The 25152-nt window shown below is 33.0% G+C and overlaps 2 protein-coding genes across 6 annotated transcripts in view; one reads left to right on the top strand and one right to left on the bottom strand.

Annotated features, from left to right (window-relative positions):
• The window catches only part of LOC129311690 (uncharacterized), a 30203-nt gene extending 5832 nt beyond the window's left edge, over positions 1-24371 (top strand). Inside the window, exons 3-21 of one of the 5 annotated variants that reach the window (XM_054954115.1) lie at positions 374-449; positions 10123-13155; positions 13388-13933; positions 14404-15015; positions 15107-15695; positions 15786-15880; positions 16119-16208; positions 16389-16457; positions 16847-16933; positions 17136-17216; positions 17332-17415; positions 17683-17817; positions 17889-17939; positions 18055-18192; positions 18675-18809; positions 22520-22663; positions 22750-22806; positions 22906-23022; positions 23267-24371. In XM_054954115.1, the coding sequence (XP_054810090.1) occupies positions 10123-13155; positions 13388-13933; positions 14404-15015; positions 15107-15695; positions 15786-15880; positions 16119-16208; positions 16389-16457; positions 16847-16933; positions 17136-17216; positions 17332-17415; positions 17683-17817; positions 17889-17939; positions 18055-18192; positions 18675-18809; positions 22520-22663; positions 22750-22806; positions 22906-23022; positions 23267-24094 (6891 nt within the window). In that variant the 5' untranslated portion in view covers positions 374-449 and the 3' untranslated portion in view covers positions 24095-24371. Of the gene's footprint in view, positions 1-180; positions 450-10122; positions 13156-13387; positions 13934-14403; positions 15016-15106; positions 15696-15785; positions 15881-16118; positions 16209-16388; positions 16458-16846; positions 16934-17135; positions 17217-17331; positions 17416-17682; positions 17818-17888; positions 17940-18054; positions 18193-18674; positions 18810-22519; positions 22664-22749; positions 22807-22905; positions 23023-23266 lie in introns of all 5 variants that reach the window. The other 4 variants (XM_054954108.1, XM_054954123.1, XM_054954131.1 and 1 more) reach the window with 4 other exon arrangements.
• On the bottom strand, positions 1462-5672 carry LOC129311724 (uncharacterized). Its single transcript, XM_054954149.1, has 4 exons — positions 5474-5672; positions 5260-5341; positions 1695-1879; positions 1462-1585 (listed from the first exon to the last, which is right to left on the bottom strand). The coding sequence occupies exons 1-4, from the start codon at positions 5558-5560 to the stop codon at positions 1493-1495; spliced, it is 447 nt and encodes a 148-aa protein (XP_054810124.1). The 5' UTR covers positions 5561-5672; the 3' UTR covers positions 1462-1492.
• Positions 24372-25152: the final 781 nt, after the last annotated feature.

Raw genomic sequence — 25152 nt, 5'->3', positions numbered from 1 at the left:
ATGTTGAAACGTCAATTTTTCAAAAAATTGATGTTATTTTTCTTTATAAGTAAGTTCTCTGCATCTCCCCCCATTCAAATAGCCCCCTTCTATTCTCTCCCTCCCTCCCCCCTATCAAGTTCTCTCTTGCAGAACTCTTCCAACATTTAAAGCTTCAACCTTCACCCATTTTTGTTGTAGAGAAGCTCCGCTTGTCATCCATCAACATCCGCCATCACCTTTTTCTGTTCGAAGTCCATTGAGCTCCATCACCATCGATCTTTGTCTTTGGAGCATATCTATCGTTGTCGCCTCTTGTGAGTGGGTTCAAGTGAGTTCTTTGATTTTGAGTCTCCATTTATTTTGTTTCTTCTTCCCTCTTCTTCCATTGTAGGTGAATCTTCTTCAAATGCATTTTTTCAATGGGTGCTTGCTCCTTCTTCCTTCTCCATTGTTGGGTATTACTTTAAGTATGTTCTATAAGTTGCATTTTCTTTTTCAATAGATTGCAAGTAAGTCTCATTATTATTTTTATTTTTTATTAATTTATAAAAATTATAGTAGTTGGATTTGAATTATTGCCTTTGTATTTTTACTTTTATTCTTTATATTTTTTTTTTCTTTTCTACAATGTAGCTTTTTTATTGAGTTTTTGATAATATGAAATTTATACTTTCTTAGAAGAAATAAATTTATTGTGATGAATTTTGTTGTACAATTATGATAATTAAGGTTTGAGGATTATTATGTTTCCAATATATATTTCCATGTGTTGGATAAATTTTTTGATTGTTGAAATTTTGGAATGTCCTATTTTAAGGAGAAATTCTGTTGAATTTTTTTTTTAATCTTTATAAATTGAAGAACAAATGTAAATATTTTTTTTTACATTTTTGTGAGTTATTTTTTATTTCAAATAAGAAGAACGTTTTTCTGCATTGCAATATTTTTTTTTAAAAAAAGAGATAGATGTGGCACATCGATTTTATTTGTAACCGACGTGGAAACTTTCCACATCGGTCTTCACTTTTCATGTTCGTTATGAAAAGTGAACTTTTTTTACTTTGTTCTTTTTTACTTTTTTCTAATAATTGATGCAAAAAGTCCAAAACAATTGACGTTAAAAATCCTTTCTACATTAGTGTTGGATTTAGAGATTTAGAGAGAGAAGTCAAAGATGAAGAAGATTGAGAGGAAGAAACTCATTGCTGTCAATAGAGGAAGTTACCGCGGGAAGGTTGATAGGAGACAAAAGAGGGAGGGGCCAAAAATGAAAAATGGAACATGAAATGTGTGAACTGTGGTTTTATTTTGGACGCCCATTCCACCAATTGGAATTGGAAAATATTCCAATTCCATCATACCAAATAAATATTTTGTTCAAATCCCGTCTTCATTTTTATTTCCATAATGCCAAATGATGGGCCCTTAGAAAGATCTTAAATTGGACTTGGTGCTCTTGAAATTGTTAAGACAACAGGAATGACACCATTTTCCAAAATGGACGATGGATCTAACTTCGCTTTACGACTGCAATTGAAGCGTCTAAAAATAAAAACTGCATGGGAGAACAACAACAGAACGGGCAGGACATGCTTTTTTTTACCTATCCTTGACAGAAGCAGAAAAACCATGGTTAAAAAATTGAACCCCAACATGCCCGTTCAAATCAACGTTAAAATTTTTCCAAGGTAATGATGGCAAGAACTCTTCACCATTTTTGTAGGCTGAAGAGACTCCTCAAACCCATCAACATAGGCTGAATACTTCCTCTTATGCGTGGCACTCTTTGAAACATCTGGCACATCTTTATGCAAGACTCCACGTACGTAGCAAAGAGGAATGGTGAGAGCAGTAGCAACTTGAACATTGGACTTCAAAGACTTGGGCTTACAAATAGCTGAAGATAATTCACATAAAGTCGGCCAAATATGTTACATCATGAAAGAAATAAAACTCCACCTTATCTCCATTAAACAACTTAATTAGCTCATGAAACAGAGCACCCAAAGAAGGATCAGAGACAAGAGCTTTGAAAAGCAGACCTCTAAAGTGAACCAAACTAGACCAATAAAATTTAATGAAGGAACCAAAGTGACTTCTAATGAAAGCAGCAACAGACTCATAGTACTTAGTATTCGATTGGTAAACCAAATACTCGAATCCAAACGTATAAATGATCAAAATGAACTTTGGAGATAGGCATGCATATCAGGTTTCCAAGCATGAACTATCAAAGTGAAACCTTGAAGAAGCCATGTCCCATGATCCAAAATGAACTTCAAATCCTCCCCATTTGGAAAATATATATAACAAAATAATTTTTATGTTGTTGAATGACACGAACAACATCACGCATCTATCAATAAATATTGATTAGCCATTGGAGCTTTAAGGCATGGAGAATTTGTTGATCTAAAACCTTAAGAAAATATAGTGTTTTTAACCAAAAAAAGCTCATCGAGAAGCACCACAATCAGGCAACTGCATCTTAAACCACCAAAACTAGAAAAGAACTAGAAGACACAAACAAACAAGTGATCGAAGATAACAAGTACAGACAATCAGAATAGAAAGAATCGAAGAAAACGAAAACAAGTTGTAAGCAAGAAGCATGGGTAGCAAGCAAGAGCGCCTTGAGAGGGAGTAGCAAGCAACCACCTTCATTTTACAAAATTAACAAAATTAAGTATCTTAAGATCTTGAATAGAATATTTATTTTACAACCTATCTGATTGGTTGTGAGGCCCAAAAAGGTTTTATGCATTCATATATACTCGAATTTGAGAAACTTGAGACCTTATACTTAAATGGCCATAGCCCCTATCACTAGAATCAACACTTGTTGGTTAAATAGAATATAATATTATTAATGGTGTTAAAATTATATTAAATTGTAGTTTTAAAATAAACATGGCTCTACCAATGGGCATTAATCTTAACAGAAGGGGCTATGGTCATTATAAGTACGAGGTTTTGAGTTTGAATCTCTGTGAATGTAAAAAAAATGCCTATGAGAAAGATACCCCCAATTAGGTCAGGTAATATTCAAATATAACACAGTCAATAGTCATATAAAAAAAAAAAACTTAACTATTATCCAACTAGCTAAGGGCACGTTTGATTACTTGATTTTAAAACAGTTTTTGATTTTGAAAAAAATTATATAAAAAAATGTTTGGGAATGTGTTTTCTATTTTTTTTTGGAAAAAAATATATTAAAAGTTGTTTGAAAAAACTAAAAAACTAGAACATCTTTTTATGTTTTGTTATTTTTTGCTTTGTAATGTATTGAATGTCACAAGTAATATAATAAAATCAATATGATATATTTGCATTTCATACACGAAGAGGTAAATGGTAAATCATCAAAAGAATTGGCCATGCACTATATGTATTGCTGAGATTAATGAAAAAGTTAATTCTATCCGTATAGAGTCTAAGTCAAAATTTTATTGACTTACAAACAAAATCAGAAAATTTCTGATCTATCATCTTCCATTAAGGAGAATCAACTGAGTGTCGAAGTTTATCATCGGATATTCTGTCATCAAATTGTCATCTCAAGTTTTTTGCTTCCATGGCATTAGAAAACAAACACTCAAACTATGGTATTATTAGAAGATATCATAGCACCTTTGCAAGTGAGTCTTTAGCAATCTCATTACAATCACCCCTTATGTCCTTCTTATTTTGTATTGTGACACCTCACATTTCAAATACTGATGTAGCCCTTCATACTCCTTTCTATACAATACATAGTCATTAAGACAAATGTGTATTTTTAAATACTACATACTCATCAGGCAAAAGATTTTCTTGGCCTTACAGTGATGGTTGGCAAGCAATTACTGTTAGGAATCATATCTGTTAACAATTTAAGCAATCAAGTAAAACTCATATCAGTTCACTCACATCTTACCTTCAAGTTGACCAATTTCAACACACATACCAAATGTGTACACTTTTGACAACCCAAATATAAAATCTTCTCTGCATTACTTTGCAAGCTCTCATAAGTATGTGCTCATGCAAAAGATTCTATTCCAACATCATAGATCATATTCTCTATGCTATAATCTCAAGCATTCACACCTACTTCTTTTTCTTGAGACATGGAACTTAGTCCTTTGGTTCACTATGCCATATCCATTTTCTATATCTCAAATTTGTCTCCTCACAAAGCAAATGTTATTTTATTTTAGCAATATTCAGTTGACTTCCATTTAAAAATTTCACACAAGGATGAAAATACAGTCTATTTTTATTAGAAACATTCACTTTAATGAATTCAAGAAAATATTCCACCTCATTTTCATATTATTTACTTCTTTTCTAGCATTCATCCAATTATGATCCATTGTTTAAATACCAAAATATAAACTTTGTAAATATTAGAAAAAATTTTGGCAGAGTATCCCCTTAAAATAAGACCTCCTAAAATTTGAACAATAATCAAGTTCAACTCAAATCTCAACAACAATGAAGTTCAAGTCAAACTCTCAAGCCATGGCTGAATTATATAAATTTTGTAAATATTAAAAAAAAATTGGCAGTTTCCCTTATAACAGGACCTCCTAATTTAAAAGAAAGAAAGAAACACAAAATAATTTCTAGGCACAAAAATTTAAGAATTATGACTAATTAGAGAGAGAGGGAGAAAGAGAGAGAATGTGTGTGTGTGTGTATTCCAATTTGTAAAGATTAGGAATTTTTTTTTTTGGCAAAGTTTTGCCATAAAGTAAGACATCCAAAAATCTCAACAATCACAAAATGAAAACCATAACAAAATCTCAGCAGAGTTTCCTTTTAAATTATGGCCTCCCTAAATTTTAATAATCAAATTCAACTAATCCTCAAGCAATTTAAAAATTTAACAACTTAAGTAAGAATTTTTAAATTAAGAATTATGCACACTCCAAAATTTAGGTAAACCTAGTAAATTTTTAAACACAAAAATTTTAAACCCAATTTCCTTGGTTAAAAAATATTTATTTTTAAATTTAAATATTTAAAAAATTTTATCAGAATTTTCCCTTAAAACAAGACATCCTAAAATTTCAACAACAATAAAGAAAATGAAACAATATCAAAATTCACTAAGAAACAGTCCCATCAATGGAGACATAATAATTTTTAGTCAACCAAAAATTATTGAAAAAAAAAGAAAAGAAAACTTGAAGGCAAACATTTAACAAATATTCAAATCTACAACCACCCAACTACTATAACTTTCAGAAATCAACAAAAATAGAATAGAAATATAACAATAAAACTTACTTGGGATCCATGGATGAAAAAAATGGAACTCAAAAACCCACTTGGAACAACCCCAACAATGGAAGAGGAAAAAGGAAGAACTCTGCATCAAAGAAGAATATGTGGAAGAAAGAAAGAAAATACACTCACAATGAGGAGGAGGAGGAGGAAAGAAGAAATCGAAATGAGACTAAAACTAACCTAAAAAATCATCCAAAATGTAACCCCCAAGTACCTGCAAATGGCGGATGGAGGACTTAGTTTGGTGACCGTAGCAAACAGCAATGGCTAGAGCATGGTGATGGCAATGGCGGCGATGCATCTGGCTGTAGCGACTGGTGATGGAACGAGCAAGCTTGGAGTGTGAGAATGAGAGAAATGAAAAGTTAAAAACTGAAAGTGGGAGGCATCGAGGTCAAACAACGAATTTTAGAATGCCAATCTACATCGGTTATCCACATAAGAAATGTGGATTAGCTTTACCACGTTGGTTCCAAGGGAAATAGACGTGGTAAATTGAAAGGAATTTTTTTTTTTTTTATTTTTCACACATGCTAGTATGTGGCCAGTGTGATGCACGGAATCTGAAAAAAATAAAAATAATTTAAATAAATAATAATAATTAAAAAATAAAAAATCTAAAATGTTATTATGTGAAAATAATTTTTTTACTAATGTTTAAATAACTTTTAATATATACATATATATATTATATAGAAATATGTTATTGTTGCTGTATGTTCTTTATTGTCACTTTACTCTTACTAATTTTTTTTAGTAAACCTGCGTGTGTGCGTGCGTGTGTGCGTGTGTGAGAGAGAAGGGGGGATCTCTTAATATTTAAAACTTATAAATTGATTAAAACTTATCAATAATATAAATAATTTATTTTGGAGAAAGTGTTGTAACTTTATTGATGTTTGAAATGAAAATGCGCCACCCCATATTCTAATGAAATAGCTTGCAATTAAAAAAATATGGATAAATTAGATTTTTCATGACCATTGCATAACATGGAAATGATTGGCACGAAGTAAGGAAGAAAATCATTGTAAATATATTATAAAAGGAAATCTTCTTTACACATGTGCTAGCAACGAACTTTAGAAATATAAAAAAAAGGTTTAAATCTTGAACTTTGTTGGCAGTGAAAAAAAAGAGTCTTAAACTTTAATTCTAAATTCCTAGAAATAAAGAAATATTAGTAGAAACACAAAACATGTAAACAGAGAAACACATTACCAATCCACCGACTCCATCTAAATTGTCTTTTAGCATTGGTGGAAATATTTGCAGCGGCAAATGCATGCTCATTTTCTTCAAATGGGATGGCTTATCTATGCTTGTCGCTTTATAATAACCTAGAAAAAAATTTGCACCTTCAAATTTAATATGCAAAAATTCCTAGGTACTACACATTTTCAAGCACATGAGAAATTCACTTTCAAAAAGAGGAGGACATCATGAAGCAAGGTAACATTTGCATGTAAAAGATAAGAGATTAGTGAGTAGGAATGTAGTTGTTCGTTCATAATCAAAGTCATGTGTCATTAATTCATGAGAACCTACAACTAATGGGCCATCAACATGAATGACAAGGTATAGTGTAATTAAGGAATGAAGCATTAAAAGAGTAATTTAGTCTAAATCTAGTGTACCAAATATTCAATAGTTATAAAAAAGATTGATGAGAATATTAAACAAATACTATTATAGATTCTATAGATAGAGAATGTTCATGTTGATTATAAGGTATGATTAAGTAGCCTCCCTAAAAAAGGCTACATTGAACAATTGTTCCTTACCTATGAACTTTTTAAATATATATGGACTCTAAAGGTGTATTGACATTTTAGTTGATATAAAAAAAAAAAAAACTATTACATTCTCATATTCAATGTCGCTTAATACAATTTTTTAATAAAAATTGAAAACTATGCAATTACTTCACAATAAGAAAAAAACCAAATTACAATATATCCCAAATGTGTTTAATGAGTTGACATTGAACCTTGAAGCTAAAGGAAAAGAAACGACAAACATTGAAATGTGGTTATGAAAAAAGTAATTATAGATGGTTTGATGAACTTGAAGGAATTGATACAACAAATAATGTTTAAAGATGAATTTAAAAAGAGAAATAAAGTAAAACACATATTTCTAATATAAAAAAATCCATTTATTTATTTTCATTTATGGCAAAATATGCAAATTTCTTTATTTGTTTTTCTATCTTAATGACCAAAATACAAAGCTAACAATCACTTGAATAACACGTAAATCAACAAAATAAGCATATGAACAGAGTTTGTAAGAATAATATGATCCAAGTCTAGATCTTCAAACTCATAGTTGAATGAAACAAAACCAAAGTCATAGAATAAGATAGACTCATGCTCATGTGATGCAAAGCCTGAGCACTTTCTCCATCATTTTTATCTCCACCTTAAATGCATCAATAATAACTATAATTAGAAAATATTCATATATATTTCAAAGGAAAATGGTAGAAATTCACAATAAAGTTTGAGAAATTATGACTTTGGCATTTTTAGTTTAGTCTTTATGGTAGAGGATGAGATCTCAAAACAAACTTGACTTGCACAGGAAATCAAAGTCATCGAGAATAAAAAATAAATCTTGTTTGATAAAATGAGAGAGAATTTTGAGAATTCAAATAGAAAATTTTACCTTTGAACTTGTAGAAGATGGTTGGTCTCCATCGATGGTTACAAAAAGGAAGGCATGTAGTCCGTGACCTTCAAATTGTAAGAGTTATAAAATGAAAATGGTAGTTATAAATTTGTAATTTTCACAATAAGTGAAAATCAATGCAACGAACTCATGTTAGGAAAAATTGAACACCATTTAACACCTTATTCTGCAACCACTTTATCTCATATAACTACACTACCCACATTAGACATGTTAGGGTTAATTAAAAATTTAAATTCAACTTTAAATTTAAAGCTAATGTGGCTTGACAAGTTGAGATAATGTAGAGATTTTTAGGGGTGAGATAGTTTTATATTTACTTTAAATTATGAGTAGAATCAAAATTAAAATTATACTAATTTCATGAAATTTTAAAATATGAGTAATTTCATGAAATTTTAAAATATAAATTAAAATTTCACAATAAATTTACAAATCAAAATTTTTAAAATTAAAATTTAAAATTATGGGTAAGAAGTTGGTCTATTTGGATAATGGATAGATTTGTTTTTTGAAAATGAGGAGGATATACATAAATTTGTTATTCTTTTATACTACAAATTAAAAATTTTAAATAAATAAATTAATGAGAAGTTGAGATAATGTAAAGATATTAGAGAGGTGAGGTAGTTTTATTTATATTTAAGAATTAAAAATCAAATAAAGCAAAATTACATCAAAAATACATGTCATTGAGAGGATGCTCCTTGTGGTTTTACTAATATTTTTAAAATTTAAATATAAATCTAGTTATAATTTCAACAAATGTTTAAAATTAAAATCTCAAATTTTCAATAGTTTTGAAATGGAAATTTTAAAATTAAAATTTATAATTATAAATAAGAAGTTGTAAAGTTTGGATGATGGAATGATTTTTCGAGATGAGAAAGGTATAAATAATTTTTTATTATTTTAAATTTAGAAATTTTGAGATTATAAATAAATTAATTAATGAGGAGTTGGTATAATGTAGAGATATTTGGGGAAGGTAGTTTTAGTTTTATTTATGTTTAAAAGTTAAAAAATAAATAAATCAAAATTGTATAAGGGATACATGTCATTTTCAAAATGCTGCTTGTTGTTCTACTTTTATATATATATATATAGATACCACATCTTTTCTTGGTACAACAAACGTGGTAATGATATTTAATGTCGGTTATCAAAATCGACATTAAATGTATTGTTCAAAATTTCAAGTGTGCTGCTGCCTTTTTTTAACCTCAATTTTTTGTAAACCTGACATTAATTGGTGACATAAAAAAGAAAATTTTCAACATTGAGCTTTATTTTACTTGTAAATTCTGTCGTGTTTCTTGTTATGCTACAATATGCCTGAAAGATATATTTTGGTGCTTTTGTTTTAGAATTCTATTTCAATCCAGGCCTAATATTTGAAATGAAATATCAGATTGTGTAATGAAATATCAGATTGTGTTGAGCTTAATTTAAAAATATGTCACATCTATAGTCCTTAGATGAAATCCTCGCTTCCAAGAAAGAATTTCAACGGTGAAGATGAAAGTTACCATTGCAAGTCATAAATTTGGAAGCGACAAGTAGAAAGCAAAAGATAATTAGTGACGATAAAGGGGTAGCTTGAGAATTCAAATGAGGTGGATAAAGGATGAGTTCATCATTGTAATAATAATCATAATAATAATAATAATCATAAGATATTTGAAGATAATTCTCCACAAAGATATTAGAAGATACATTAGTTCTTGTGTGCTCAATAGTTCTCCACAAGGATATTTAAATAGTTATTTCAAAATACTAGCACATTAAAAGAGAGAGCTTATTATATTTTAAAACCATATTTTTCTTTTGTGGCTCCCTGACGTAAGATTTGTGATAATGTATCATTTAAAAACCTAGATCTACTTGCCAGAACCCTACACCTACTTATTAGAACCCAACCTTACGTTTGAGCACAAGTTCAAATGAACAATTTACCTTAGAAGACTAATATATTATAAGAGAGAGTCTCTTGTACTTATAAATTATACAAACGAATTCTTTCAAGCAAAATAAAGAGGTTGCAATTATTTTATACTAAATGAAATTTGAGATTTTGATTCCATGATTTCTTTTGTAAGCTACTGAATTCTTGGATTAGGAATCATGATTTAGTTGTTTTTGTAATTGTAATCTCATTATGCATGACAGATGGCAGCTGAGATCGGGGCCGGCGCTGCAACGAAGTGTACTGAAGTATTGCTAGATAAAGTGATGAAGGAACTTCAATATCTGTGTTGTTACAAGAGTTATGCCGCTGACTATGAACAGAAAAAATTAGAATTGTCAGCCATGGTGAGGAGTGTGGACATAAAGATAGAAGAAGCCAAGACAAGAAACGAGACTCAAATTGACCCTATGGTTGAGCACTGGGTTCGAAGAGCCAAACAACTTATTGGACGAGAAACAAGACCAAAAAAATGGTTTGGTTTCTGTACTGATTGCTTTTCCCAATGTTCATTGGCCATGGAATTAGAGAGCATGACGCAGGAGATTCCAACAATAGTGGAGAAAGTCGAGAACTTCTCTCAAGTTGCTCATGCAGCTAAACATCCAGGCATGGAATTCTATTCCCAAGAGTTCATGCATTTTAAAAGTAGAGACTCGAAATTTAAACAGCTTAGGGAGGAATTGAAAGATGGAAATAAATGCAGGATCGCATTGCAAGCAATGGGAGGATCAGGAAAAACAACAATGGCAAAAGAAGTTGGGAAGGAAGTTGAGAATTCAAAGGCATTTGATAAAGTTATCTTTATCGAGGTTCCCAACCCTATTGATGAAAAAAAGATTCGAGATGAGATTGCGAAGAAATTGGATTTGGGGTTAAAAGATGATAAAGAACGCACACATGCAGAACAAATATGGAGTAGAATTGCTAGCGCTGGAAATGTACTCATAATTCTTGATGATGTCTGGAAAGAGCTCAAGCTTGAGAACATAGGGATTCACCATGGCATCCATACCCATGGTCGCTGTTGTATTTTGATAACCACACGTAATGGGACAGTTTGTTCAAGCATGAGATGCCAAAAGACAATTAAACTAGAGGAATTAGCTGAGGAAGATGCGGTGGATCTTTTCTTATCTCATGCTATTGAGAGTGGAAATGATTGTCGTGATAGAGTGAAGGTGCCGGCATCAAAGATTGTGAACAAGTGTGGAAGATTACCTATTATAGTTGTGGCAGTAGCAAAAACCTTAAGAAACCAAGATCCGAAAGAATGGGAGGATGCTTTTGCAGCAACAGAAAAAGATGCATCCTTAAGGTACGGGAATGCTGATGAAGAAGCAAAGAAGTTTTATAATTCTTTGAGATTAAGCTTCAATTATCTAGATGCAAGAGCCCAAGATCTCTTCCTTTTATGTTCTATATTTCCAAGAGCTTATGATATATCAGTAGAGCTTTTAAGCAGAATTGCGATAGGCTCGGGACTTTGTGGAAATGTTGACAGCTACTGTATAGCAAGAAGTCAAGTTCTTTCAATTAAAACCATACTTGTAAGTTCTGCTTTATTGTTGACTGCTCAAGAAGGATATGTGAAGCTGCATGATGTGATTCGTGATGTGGCCCAACAGATAGCGGATGAAAAGGTTCAAGTAATCATGGATTCGGAGACAAAATTGAAGGAGAATGTCAAATATTCATCTTGGATCATAAATGACTTTTCCAACTATTTTGAGGGTAGCAAACTTGAGGTTCTTCTAGTATGGGTAAATGCAAATGGTTCTTTGGAAGTCCCAGATGCATTCTTTGATAGCATGAAGGGACTTAGAGTTTTGCTTTTGTATTCAAGGATAATGTCTGGGAGAACTTTGGCCTCATCACTACCAAAATCAATTCAATCTCTAGAAAATATCCAAACACTGTCTCTAACAAATTGGAAGTTAGGTGATATATCTATTTTGCAAAACCTAAAAAAACTCCAGACACTTGAATTGACTGATTGTTCAATTACCGAACTTCCAACTGATGTCAGCCGACTGGAGAAATTGAGATTGCTAGGCTTGGTACGTTGTTCAGTTGAAAGGAATAATCCATTTGAAGTGATTGGAAGATGCTCCAAGTTAGAAGTATTGTATTATCTTTCAAATGATGTCAATCTTAACATTGATGCAAAGCCTTCTAAAATTACAGTTCTTCAAGAATTTGGAATATATCATATAGAAGGCGAATTCTCTTGGTGTTCTTTTCAATTGGATGGTTCAATAAAAAGATATTTCAATTCAACCACGTTAAAAGGGATCTTGTCTGAAAGCACAGTAAAATCCTTGGCAGCAAGAGCAGAGATTCTTGAGTTAACAGAATGTGATGAAACAAGATGGACAAATCTTATTCCTGATATGATTCATATAGAAGACGGAGGCATGAATGACTTAAGTAGGCTTTGTTTGAGATCTTGGCCTGCAATACAGTGTCTAATTTGTACAAATGACATTCATTCTGATGCAACTATCTTCTCCAATTTAGTTGAGCTGCAACTTCATGATATGCATGTCAGGGAATTATGCCGCGGTGATTATCCTAATGACTTTCTCAAGCAACTTGAGAAGCTAGGCTTAAGTCAATGTGTTGAACTAGAAGGCACATTATTCAAGGGCAAACTAGAGTTGGCTAATCTCAAGTATATAGAAGTAGTGGATTGTTCAATGACTTGTCTTTTCCATCCATCCACAACTCAGAGTCTAAAGCAATTAGAAAATGTATACATAAGAGGATGTTCTAAGCTGGAATGCCTAATAAGTAATGAGGGATTGGCAGAGCTGCAAAAAGTGAATGATCATCAAGATCCAAATCAAAAGAACTATCATTCAATTTTCTCAAGATTGAAGTTTCTGGAGGTTAGAGAATGTCATGGATTAAAATTTATATTGCCAACTTGTTCTTGTAAAGAGCTAGAAAGTATGAAAATCTATGAGTGTAATGAGCTAAAATACATATTTGGGCAATGTCCTGAGGAGGGAGGACTGTATCAAATGGAAAAAGAAATCATGCTCCCTATACTAAAAGGAATAAAAATTGCAAACACACCGAAATTCATCAACATATATGCAGAATGTTATCTCCCACAGCCTTCCCAAGTGAAGAAATCATGGGGCAATCTATGCTATTTTTTGCCAAAATCAAGTGCCTTAAGTAGAGATGACCCAGCTTTGTCCGAGTCCATACAACCGGACCATACACAGGTACTTATCTCACACTCTTTTCTGTTAGTATGATTCTGAAATGTAGTACATGTAAAATAATTTTAGCATCCAAATTTTCAAATTCAAATATAATACAAGTAAGTTTTCTAGAAAAACAAATAGGAGAAATTTCAATTTCAATTTCTAAAGTGCTCTTCTAATTTTGTAATGTAACATATGAACACATACTTTTTAAATTTGTGAAAGAAGATCTGACATTTCTGTAATACAGGCATCAAAGGAGAAGAATGTTGTGAATAGAGCATATGGCCTTTTTACACCGCCATTCTACCCATATAAAAATTTGAGAAAGATGAGGATAGAGGGATTTTCTGAGTTAAAGTCACTCTTTAATCTATCCGTTGCCTCATCATTGAATTTGCTCGAAAAATTGGAAGTAATAAGCTGCAATGCAATGGAGCAGATAGTGATAGACGAGTGGCATGGTCATTATCACATGAATGGCAGCTCTACTGGCTCTATCTTTCCCAACTTACAGCGGATCAAAGTCAGCGAGGCTGAAAAGTTGAAATATGTGTTCGGACAACGTCACCCCAATCAGAAGCATAATGTTCATATGGAACTTAATCTCCCAGCTTTCAAGGAACTGTACCTTGATGATGTCCCAAATATGATTAGTATTTGCTCCGAAAACTATTATGTGAAGGCATTATCTCTACAAGGAACTAGTTTGGAAAAATGCCCCCAACTTCCCTTAAAAACTATTATAGATCTATCAGTTGATGTACGAAAAAGACCAGATCTCTCAAGGATAAAGGTAAGCCTCTTTCCAACTTGGTTTTCTAGTCTAAGATTGATTTATATTCAAAACAATATAAACATTAACATATCCTATTTGCACAATTTAAAACCCGAACATCAATGTAGATAAAATTTAGATTTCCATACTCTGATGTCTATGATAAATGGATGTGAAAACTCCTAGTAACACCAAAAAAATTTTGTGATTTTGTGAAGATTTCTGCTTCTCATGTCTTATACTTGTGTGCGTGCGTATGCGTGTGATGATTTTCATATTTTGCATGCGTGTGTCTGTGCAAACATAGGCCGTGTGATGATAGCTTACAAGTTAGTTTATCACATCAGACTAGACTTTAATAAATTTTTAAGCACGAAATTTTGTTGCCTATATTTCACTGTTTCACTTATATTTTTTATCCAGACACTTTTCATTTATTGAAGTATTTAAAATGCTGAAAACTTATCACACGCTTCTATATAATTCAGGCATCAAAGGCGAAGTCTATTCCCAGTACAACTCATGAATATTTCACACCAACTTCATATCACTGCAATTTGAGAGAGATTGAGATAACTGGATCTTCTGACTTAACATCACTCTTTACCCTATCCATTGCCTCATCACTAAAATTGTTGGAAAGATTGGAAGTCAAGGAGTGCAATGCATTGGAGCACATAGTAACTGACGAGGGGCATGGTCATGATCATATAAATGGCAGCTCTGTCTTTCCCAAATTACAACGTGTTATTGTTGATAGTTGTAACCATTTGGAATATATATTTCCAGCTTTTTATTCGAAAGACTTAAAGGATTTGGAATATGTGGACATTGCAAAAGCTGAAAGGTTGAAATATGTGTTCGGAAAATGTCATGCTGATCAAAATCATAGTGATCAGATTGAACTTAATCTCCCTGCTCTAAAAAATCTATACCTTATTGATGTACCCAATATGGTTCATATTTGCACTGAAAACTATCATGTGAAAGCATTATATGTAGAATGTATCAGTTTGGAAGGATGTGCACAACTTCTCATACGAACTCTTACAGATTTCTTGGAAGGTGGACATAAAAGACAAGATTTCTCAAGGAAAAAGGTGAACCTGTTTCCAACTTATTTTTTCATTATATATAAGTTGTCGCATAAAAAGAATCTTTGGTACTAACGTATCTTGATCATATTTACAGGCATTATCTCTCAAGGAGAAAGGTAAGCCTCTTTCTGACAAGCAAGAGGTGACTGATTTTAGGGATAAAAGCATGGGGCCTAAAAGTTATCTGAGCTTTCGAAATCTCTCCACGCTAGAAATGGAAGGATGCAAACGATTGAAATTTATATTGTCTGCATCTACCTCAAGAAGCATGCCAAAATTGAGATGCCTCATCGTATCAAACTGTGGAGAGCTAGTTAGCATCATTGAGGATGAAGAGAATGAAATAAGCAGAGAATGTTTCCCAGAGCTAAGTAAAATTGAAGTAAGGCATTGCAAGAAGTTGAGATGCATATTGTCTATGTCCAAATGTGGCAAGCTTCCACAACTCATGATCTTGATCATAGAAGATGCCCCTGAGCTTGGGCAAGTATTTGGATGGGAGCAGGGCATGCCAAAAGAGCTCATGAAGGATGTGCTTCCAAGGCTATTTGCATTGAAGCTGATAAATCTACCAAGTCTTCATACTATCTGTCAAGGAATTGATTTTCAAAATGTGAAAATCCGTCTTGTGCAAAAGTGTCCCAATGTTACTTTAACTTCAGCTAATGCCAGCTCCAGTGAATGTAAGTATTCAAGCGCTCACACAGAGAGTTAATACAATTGCTAATTGCTATCATTTGTTCTCCTATAATGAAATTGTTTTGTTTGGGCAGTATATGATGTTTATATGACATTACGAAATGATCAGACAAACTTTGCTGATGAAGGCTACCCCTGCAGATATGACATTCTTCACTGGGCTATCAAGGTCAGTACCAAAACACGATAAACTGGCATAATTGGGTGAAAGAAAAATAAACAAGAGGACAAGGAAACAACAAATGATAATTTTTAAACCAAACTTTAATAAAATATATAAAGTTGATCATTAATACATAGATAAAAATGTGCCTTGCCACTAATTTTGGTAGAAATCAATGGATCAACAACTTTTCCTATCTTTATTAGTGACTTGAACTCATTATTTTCTTTGTATCTTTGTTTAGAGAGAAGAAGAAGAAAAAGAATCAAAGGAAGCTCTTGAGAGAGAGAAGACAATATCAGAACAGAACAATAGTTCTCCAGAACCAGCAAATGTATGTACATTATACTTTTTCTAAATTTTTTTCTCTCTTAATTATTGTCCTCTTGGATTCTTCCAAATTTTAGAATGATGTCAATATTTCTAGAAATTTTTTTCTGCTGCGCTAAGATTTATGACGTTTATTAGATTTCAATTAATTTTATCTCTCTTTATATGTTTTGTGATTGATTAGAGTGAACAGACATCCAAGGAGGTTACTGAAAATGACCCCACGATACACAAGCAGAACTACTGTTCTGAGGTAAACATTATGCTTCATTGCAACAAAGCAGTCTCATGAACCAACAAAACGGTTTCTCTCTCAATAAATGTATGATATGCTTGTTAATGAACTTAATTATTTAGCAACTCATTCCTCAGCAAATACTTTTCTAATAGTGCAATGACAAATTCATCATCTGATTAAAATATTGTGAGGATCATTCCTCAACAAATACTTTCACTTGTATTTTCATTGAGATTCTGCAAACTATTTAGCAATGTGGAAGTGGAAATAAATTGAGGTTCTATCATTAGTAGGGTCATTTGTGAGGGTCATTCCAATCTTTATAAATGACTCCAGCCCTTTTACTTTCCTATTTGTTGAGTGAATAACTATTTTACTTCTTTATATCTACTATTTTTGTTTAGACTGAAGAAAAAGGATCGCCAGAGGATCTCAGAAAAGACTCAACAATGCCAAATCAGAACGATGATGATTCACCAAATTTGGCAGATGTGCGTGTATTATACTTTATTAGTATAATCAACTAGACTTAAGAAACCAACTAAAATGGTTTCTCTCTTACCTTATTGTCCTATTCATTGGTTCTGAAAAATCAATAATTTTTTTTTATTTTGTGCGCTAAGATTTATTATGGTCATTAACAACTTCAAAACACGATTTATCTCTTTTCATATATATTTTGATGCTGTATAGAGTGAAGAAACATCAAAGGAGATTGTTGAAAAAGACTCCACTGCACACAAACAGAACAGTGATATGCTAAATATGGCGAAGGTCTATGCGTTGTGCTTTTCTATAATAACACAGACTCAAACCAACAAATAGTTTCATCTTGAGTAATCAATAAATCATTCTTTGGTGACTAAAAACATATTTTATGGTTGCACAGAATACTGATGCTTCAACAAATGAATTTGTTGAACAACAGCTTTCTAGTTCACATACAGCGGCAACTTCATCTAATTTAGATATGGTGAGAGTCATTTCTCAACAAGTACTTTCCTTAGTGTATTTATTGAGCTTTCATCAACTATATTGTGGTAAAATTGAACAAGTTCCTATTTGTGATACATCAGAAGTGATAACTCAATATCTAATTCTAGGAGTTTATAGGAGCCTCAAATGCGCCACTTGGTTTTACATTACAACTTTAGCAATTAATGAATGTTGCTTCCGAAGAGATGGCACTGACTAACTGTAAACTGATTTACTACTCTATGCGATGCAACATATTGCTCAGGAAAGATTGGAGCTAAGTGTTCAAAAAGGTTCGAAATTAGATGGAGCTATCAAAGAAAATCAAATCATGAATTCAAAATCAAGCAATGCATCACCAACAGCATCTATAACTCCACGGGGAAATAAATCTCCACATGTAAGAATATGGTCCTTCCTGACAAAGTGTATTAGAAATATCAAACTTACATGTCATTTGGTGTTATGCAGGAAGCTGAAGCAACTATAGGAGAAGGTCTTTCATCTGAGAAACATGACACAGTGAGTTCATCAACTCCTTATGAACTAAAAAATCTCAAATCCATGCTCATTAACTCCTACGAAGTTGAAGCTGACATCAAACTAACCTATTTCTTGGTGGTTCCTTGTGTCATAGAGTAAGGAGAAAGTAGATGCAAGTGTTCATGGAAGTCCAAAATTAGAGGAAGCAGGAATATCAAATGAAGTCAAGGATTCAGAACACAGAGCCATGCCAGCACCATTTGCTAGTCCTTTACAAGTTGAAACTGCACAAGTAAGATTATCACCTTTATTACATACAAATTGATGCAGTGATCTTTTGAATATTCATGCCCATATGGGGGATGTTAATTGTGAGCTAAGATTTATAAAGTGTATTAATGACTTCAACTCATTTTTATCTCTTTTTATATCTTTTAATTGAGATTGCTTAGAGTGAAGAAGCATCTAAAGAGGGTCTTGAAAATCTTTAGAAACACATTCATATTTTATGCGATATCAATGTTGTATTTCTTATGCAGCAGCAATAACTCCATCATCTGATTTGGATATTATGAGGGTCTTTCCTCAACAAGTGCTTTCAGTTGTATGTTCATTGAGAATTTTTGAATCATGTGGCAATGTGGGAGTGAAAATGGCTTAAGAGTAATGATTATGTTCTTTTTATGAGTCAATAGGAGTTTTTGATGCTGACAGCCTGACACAGCAAACTAATCACTTCTTAATTTGTTGTTTATTATCATTACACAAACTAAGGAAACAGTGGAGGAGACAAGCGTTCTAAAAAGTCAAAACTCAGAGGAGGCTGTGTTGGCAGATGAAGTCATGGATTCGAAGCTTAGCAACATACCCTCACCGTTTTCTAGTCCTTTTCAAATTGAATCTCCACAAGTAAGATTATCACCTTTTTTATATAAATTAAATGACTTAGATTTAGACAGATTTTTTAATATTCATGATCATGAAGGATAAGTTTGCCAGGAAAAAAAGCTGAGAATGAAACTATCATGATTGGTCAGCAAGAACTAGTTCAAAGAGGATTTTATTAATATCTTTATTAATAACCTCCAATCTTCCTTTTTTTCGGTCGAACAACTCTTTTACTTCTTTTTATATTCTATTATTGTTGACAATGAAAAAGAAGCATCACAAGAGATTGTTGAAAAAGACTTGACAATGCCAAAACAGAACAATGCTTCACCAGATTTGGACAATATTGTACACATATTATAGTTATCCATACAACAACAATAACAAGCCTTTATCCCACTAGGTGGGGTCGGCTACATGGATTGCATGACACCATTGTGCTCTATCATCTATCAAGCTTTTAGGAATATTATTAATTAAGAGATCGCGTTCAACAACTTTTAAGAGTGTTCTCTTAGGCCTTCCTCTACCTCTCTTAATCGGACTCAAAGTTATATGTTTCACTCTTCTCACTGGTGCCTCCTGTGGTCTTCTTTGTACATGCCCAAACCATCTCAACCGATTTTCTACCATTTTTTCCTTAATAGGTGCCACCCTCACTTTTTCGCGTACGTGCTCATTTCGAATTTTATCTTTACGTGTATGTCCGCACATCCATCGAAACATTCTCATCTCTGCTACTCCAACTTTATGCTCTTGCTGTCCTATTAGAGCCCAACATTCACTACTATATAACATTGCCGGCAGTGCGATAAAACTTTTCTTTAAGTTTATTAGACACCTTACGGTCGCAAATAACTCCTTTAGCTTTTCTCCAATTAAACCACCCAGCTTGAATTCTATGTGAAATATCTCCACTGATTTCGCCATCATTTTGAATAATGGCTTCCAAATATCTAAACTTTTCCACTTGAGGTATAATTTGATCTCCCAATTTCACTTCCAAATTATTGTCGAATAGTCCTTTACCAAATTTACAATATAAATATTCCGTCTTACTTCTACTCAGACGAAAACCTTTCGACTCTAATGTCCTCCTCCATAACTTAAGTTTGCAATTAACCTCTTCTCTTGTCTCTGCTATAAGAACTATATCATCCGCGAAGAGTATACATTTTAGAATTTCTCCTTGAATATGTTCCGTCAAAACATTTAAGATCAAGTTGAACAAATAAGGACTCATAGATGATCCCTGATGTAGTCCAATCTTTATAGGAAAATCTTTTGTTTGACCACTAGGCGTTCTTATACTAGTTTTTACCCCCTCATACATATCTTGTATGGCTTTAATATAAGCAATCCGTACTCTCTTTTTCCAACGCTTTCCAAAGCACTTCTCTTGGTATACGGTCATAAACTTTTTCCAAATCAATAAAAACCATGTGTAGATCTTTATCTTTACAGCGATACTTTTCCATTAATCCCCTTAGTAGATAAATCGCCTCTGTAGTTGATCTACCTGGCATAAAACCAAATTGATTCTCAGAAATGCTTGTCTCCAATCTCAACCTGTGCTCAATTACTTTCTCCCACAATTTCATTGTGTGGCTCATGAGTTTAATCCCTCTATAATTAGTACAATTTTGAATATCTCCTTTATTTTTATAAATAGGAATTAATGTACTTCTCCTCCACTCATCAGGCATTTTCTTGGACCGTAAAATCACATTAAATAACTTAGTTAACCATCTCACCCCTTCTTCACCTAAACATTTCCACGCTTCGATAGATATACAATCAGGTCCGTTGGCTCTACCATTTGCAATTTTCTTAAGAGCTTCCTTTACCTCCTTATCATGTATTATTCGATAGAATGATAAATTTTGTTCTCCTTCATCAGTTACTAAATCCTCCAAGTTACTAGAGGAATCCTCTCCATCATTGAAAAGTTTAGAAAAGTAAGTCTCTCATCTATTTTTAATTTCATCATCTGTAACTAAAATTCTTCCCTCTTCATCCTTAATACACCTTACCTGTTCTAGATCTCTTGATTTTCTTTCCCTACTCTTGGCAATCTTATAAATATTTCGCTCTCCTTCCTTCGTCTCAAGGCTCTTATAAAATTCTTCAAAAGCTTTAGAACGAGCTTCACCCACAGCTCTCTTAGTTTCTTTCTTAGCCATACAGTACCTCTTCCAATTTTCTTCATTGTTACACAAATGTATGGCTTTAAAACAGTTCTTCTTATACTTGATTCTGTCCTGTACACTATTATTCCACCACCAAGACTCCTTATCTTTCGGACCAGAACCTTTTGATTCTCCCAAAACTACTTTTGCAACCTCCCGTATCTTTTTAGCCATATCCTCTCATATGATGTTAGCATTTCCCTGAGATTCCTAAATTCCTTTATCCAAAAGATTTCGCTTGAAAATATCTTGCTTCTCACCTTTTAATTGCCACCATCTAATCCTTGGTGCTACTACTTGTCGACGTTTTTGGATTTTACTCATAATACACACATCAAGGACTAGGACCCTATGTTGTGTCGTTACAGCATCTCCGGGGATCACCTTACAATTTTTACAAAGTCTTCTATCTGTGTTCCTAACCAAAAGAAAATCAATCTGTGACCTTGAGGCTCCACTTTTGTAAGTGATGAGATGCTCATCTCTTTTCTTGAAACAAGTGTTGGCAATCTTAAAATCATACGCCAATGAGAAATCAAGAAGAGTTTGTCCTTCGTTGTTTAGCTCTCCAAAACCAAAACTACCATGCACCCTCGCATACTGACTAGCTTCCCTTCCGACATGCCCATTAAAGTCTCCTCCAATAAAAATCTTTTCACTTTGTGGTATGTGTCGAATCAACCCCTCCAAATCCTTCCAAAATAATTTCTTAAGACTGGCTTCTGTCCCGACTTGTGGCACATAAGCACTAACAATATTAACAGTCTCACGTCCAATTATCATTTTTAAAGAAATAATTCTGTCTCCAATTCTGCTAACTTCTACATCGTTCTTCTTCCACTCCTTATCTATAATGATGCCTACTCCATTGCGTGCACTTACTTTTCCTGTATACCAAAGTTTGAAACCTTGAATATCCTTAGCTTCTTCTCCACGCCATTTTGTTTCTTGCAGGCAAAGGATATTGATTTTCCTTTGAATCATAACCCCTACAACCTCTACAGATTTACAATTTAATGTCCCAAGATTTCAAGTATCAAATCTAATTTTGCTCTTATGGACTAACTTCTTTAGCCGCGTGCGTCCAGAATGACGTGGTAGCCCTTGCTCATTTAACACTACATCCAGGTGCCGATGCAGCGGCTCTAACTCACTTATCACTGTACTCGAGCCATGCAGCGCGTTACTTACGGGCAACGACCTAGTATTAACATTATAACGTCTATTGTCCATGTTCATGATAGATTCAACAAAGTTTTACATTAGCTGTTGATGGTCTAACACAACCCTCCTCCTTTACCCGGGCTTGAGACCGGCTATAAACATAAGCGGAGTTATTATAGTTATCTATAATCAAGCATAAATAAAAAACCAACTAATGATTTCTCTCTTACCTTATTGTCCTATCCATTTGCTCCAAGTAAATCAAGAATTTTTAATTTTGTGCGCTAAAACACATTAAAGAACATAGCTTTTGAAGAGATGGCATTAAAGTAGATTTCAAACTAATTTACTATGTACCATATATGTGCTATGCAACAGATTGCTAAGGAAACAATGGAGCCAAGTGTTCGAGAAGGTTCTAAATTAGATGAAGCTGGCAAAACTGATCAAATCATGCATTCAGATTTAAACAACACAGTCCCAACAAAATCCGTTGTTCCTCCAGAAAATAAATCTCCGCATGTATGAATCTATACGGGCCTTCCTGATACGAGTCAAGTTTATACTAAATGCTTTGTGATGGTTTTTGTTGATTTATGTTTGTTTAGGTTAATTTGGTTCACAAAGTAAGTCCATCAACTAATACACAAATGATCTCTCAATGGGTAAATAAGTACTTTTATCGCTTCCCTCCATTAACTTTGGCACTGTTGTTACTTTATTGATTTTTGTTGAGATTAATTTTTCTGGCTTTGTGGTCTTAGGTCCCTTCAATCTCTGCTCATGACAAGCCTCAAATAGAAACTGCAACTACTCCCTTAGAACTAGAGAGCTCACATTCAGACCTACCAGATATTTCAGCAACTACTGAATCGGCACAAGTAAGTCTTGGTTTACTGCATTAGTTTTAGGATGTACAATTTTTCTTCTTTAAAATTTTATGTACTGATGCTGAAAGAAAGTACAGTTTGATGACATCAACTCGTATGTATGTATGAATGTTGAATACATTATACATTTATTTTTAATTTACCTGAGTTAAATATAGACATAGTACAAGATATTTCATGCTTGTAATTAATTCTATTGGTGAGAATGATCTTCGTCTATTCTGATTTACTCCAGGATGAGACTTGGACTGATGAAGAAAATAAGTTTGGCAAGAAGTCTGAACAATATGAAGAACATGATCACATGAGATTATTCCAAATAACAAAGGAAGGTGCTGATATGGAAGTCTACATGCCTTATGTTCATAAAGTCATTGCTGATCTTCAACATCATGATGAGGTGGCTAAGGCCCTTGCTGACTTGGTAGCCTCATTGAAGATGGGTTTAAATGAAATAGCTACCTCAGAAGAAAACAGACTTGGCCTTGAGAAAGCTCTCACCATCTTGTCCTCATATTGTTCTGAAGATGGACCTCCCTCTCATAGCCTTTTTCAAGATGCAATAGACTCTATGCATCATGAAATCCAAAGTATTTTTTCTTCCTTCAACCAAGCTTATGACACCATGGAGACATTCACCAAGCTTCAAAAAAAAGAGAAGCTTATGATTGAACAACACTCACAACGAAAAGAAGCTGCCGCTGCCACTTTATCTGAAATTTGCAGGACTGAGAATTCAATGGTTGAAGCTCAACTAAAGGAAGCAGAGCTAAATGAGCATATCTCTAAGTTACAGGCTGAACTGGATAGCAAGAAAAAGGAAATTGAGGAGTTTAAGATCAAATTGTTGTATCTTGAAGAGCAAGACAAGAAGAGTGCTTCTGATGACATAAGATTCATAATGGAGTTTGAGGAAGTGAAGAAAGAGGTGTCAGGCATGGTTGAAACACAAATGAAAGCAAGGAAACAACTGGAAAATATGGACATCAAGTGGTCTTCCTGTTTATCCAATTTTATGAAAACCACACTACTGTTGGGAATTCATCTTAAACAAAAACTCTGACTGTTGGAGACTTATTCAAATTTCCTTCAAAAAAAATTCTGGAGTCAAAATTAGTAGTTTTTTTTTTTGGACGAAAAGTCAAATTTAGTGGCTGGGTTGTTATGTGTGTATATCTTGAGTTGTGTATTATCGTTAGGGTGATTTTCACTAAGTTGATAGTCAGTAATAATAGAGTTTTTTAAAAAAAAAAAAAACAGAAAGTGTAGGGATGTGGTTAACAGCCCTTGAACTCATTGTTGTACGAATTGATTTAATGATTATGTTGTAAAGTTTTATATGGATTTGGTTCCATGATTTTCATCTCTCGCGTTGAGAGAGCTTTTAGCGTTAAAAAATTGTGTGTTGTCTTATTTTCTTTACTTGATATATTTTTCATATATTCTATTTATGTTTTTAGTGCACTAGCTTAACCTATATTTTTCTTACAAAAGCTGAGTCTGTTATTGGAGTGAATTTCCTGAGTGGTTTGGGAATCAAAGCCTAAACCCTAACACCGCTGGATAAATTCTTGTACAAATTTGTTGCATCACGTTATTCATACTTCATCAAATTAAAAATATAATATTTAAATGGTGTTAAATATAAATTAATTATAACATTAATAATAATAAAGAAAAAATATAAAAAATTAAATAAATATTTTATTATAAAATAAAGTCATTAAAAATAATAACACATAAAATTTTATTTAATTAAATTGATATAATTTTTTTTAATCGGGCATAAATGATATCTATGCAAGAATTTTTCCACATTGTTGTTCATGGCCTTGTCGTATGAAGCAAGAGAAAGAAGAACTCGCCCCGAAACAAAACTGACACGGTACTGTATGCTTTCTTTTCCTTTTCATTTTTCTCTTTTTGCCGATCACACATCAATAAAATATGTTTTTGTTCCATTCCCTTTTTCATGCGCCGTCCCCATCAAAAGAAGTATACTTTTTGCAAAGCCACATTATAAGTGGTTCACGTGAAGGATTCTAATGTTGGACCGTTGACGCAAAAGAGGTTAACAGGTTACTTTTACATTGTTCGCTCCCTTTTATTTGTTCTTTTCTT

This window comes from Prosopis cineraria, unplaced genomic scaffold (genome assembly GCF_029017545.1).
Source record: "Prosopis cineraria cultivar Desert tree isolate PC_DT_omini unplaced genomic scaffold, ASM2901754v1 PC1, whole genome shotgun sequence".
In the NCBI taxonomy this organism is placed as follows: Eukaryota; Viridiplantae; Streptophyta; class Magnoliopsida; order Fabales; family Fabaceae; genus Prosopis; species Prosopis cineraria.
The sequence above is the reverse complement of the archived record's forward strand: the minus strand, read 5'-3'. Positions and strand labels throughout refer to the sequence as shown.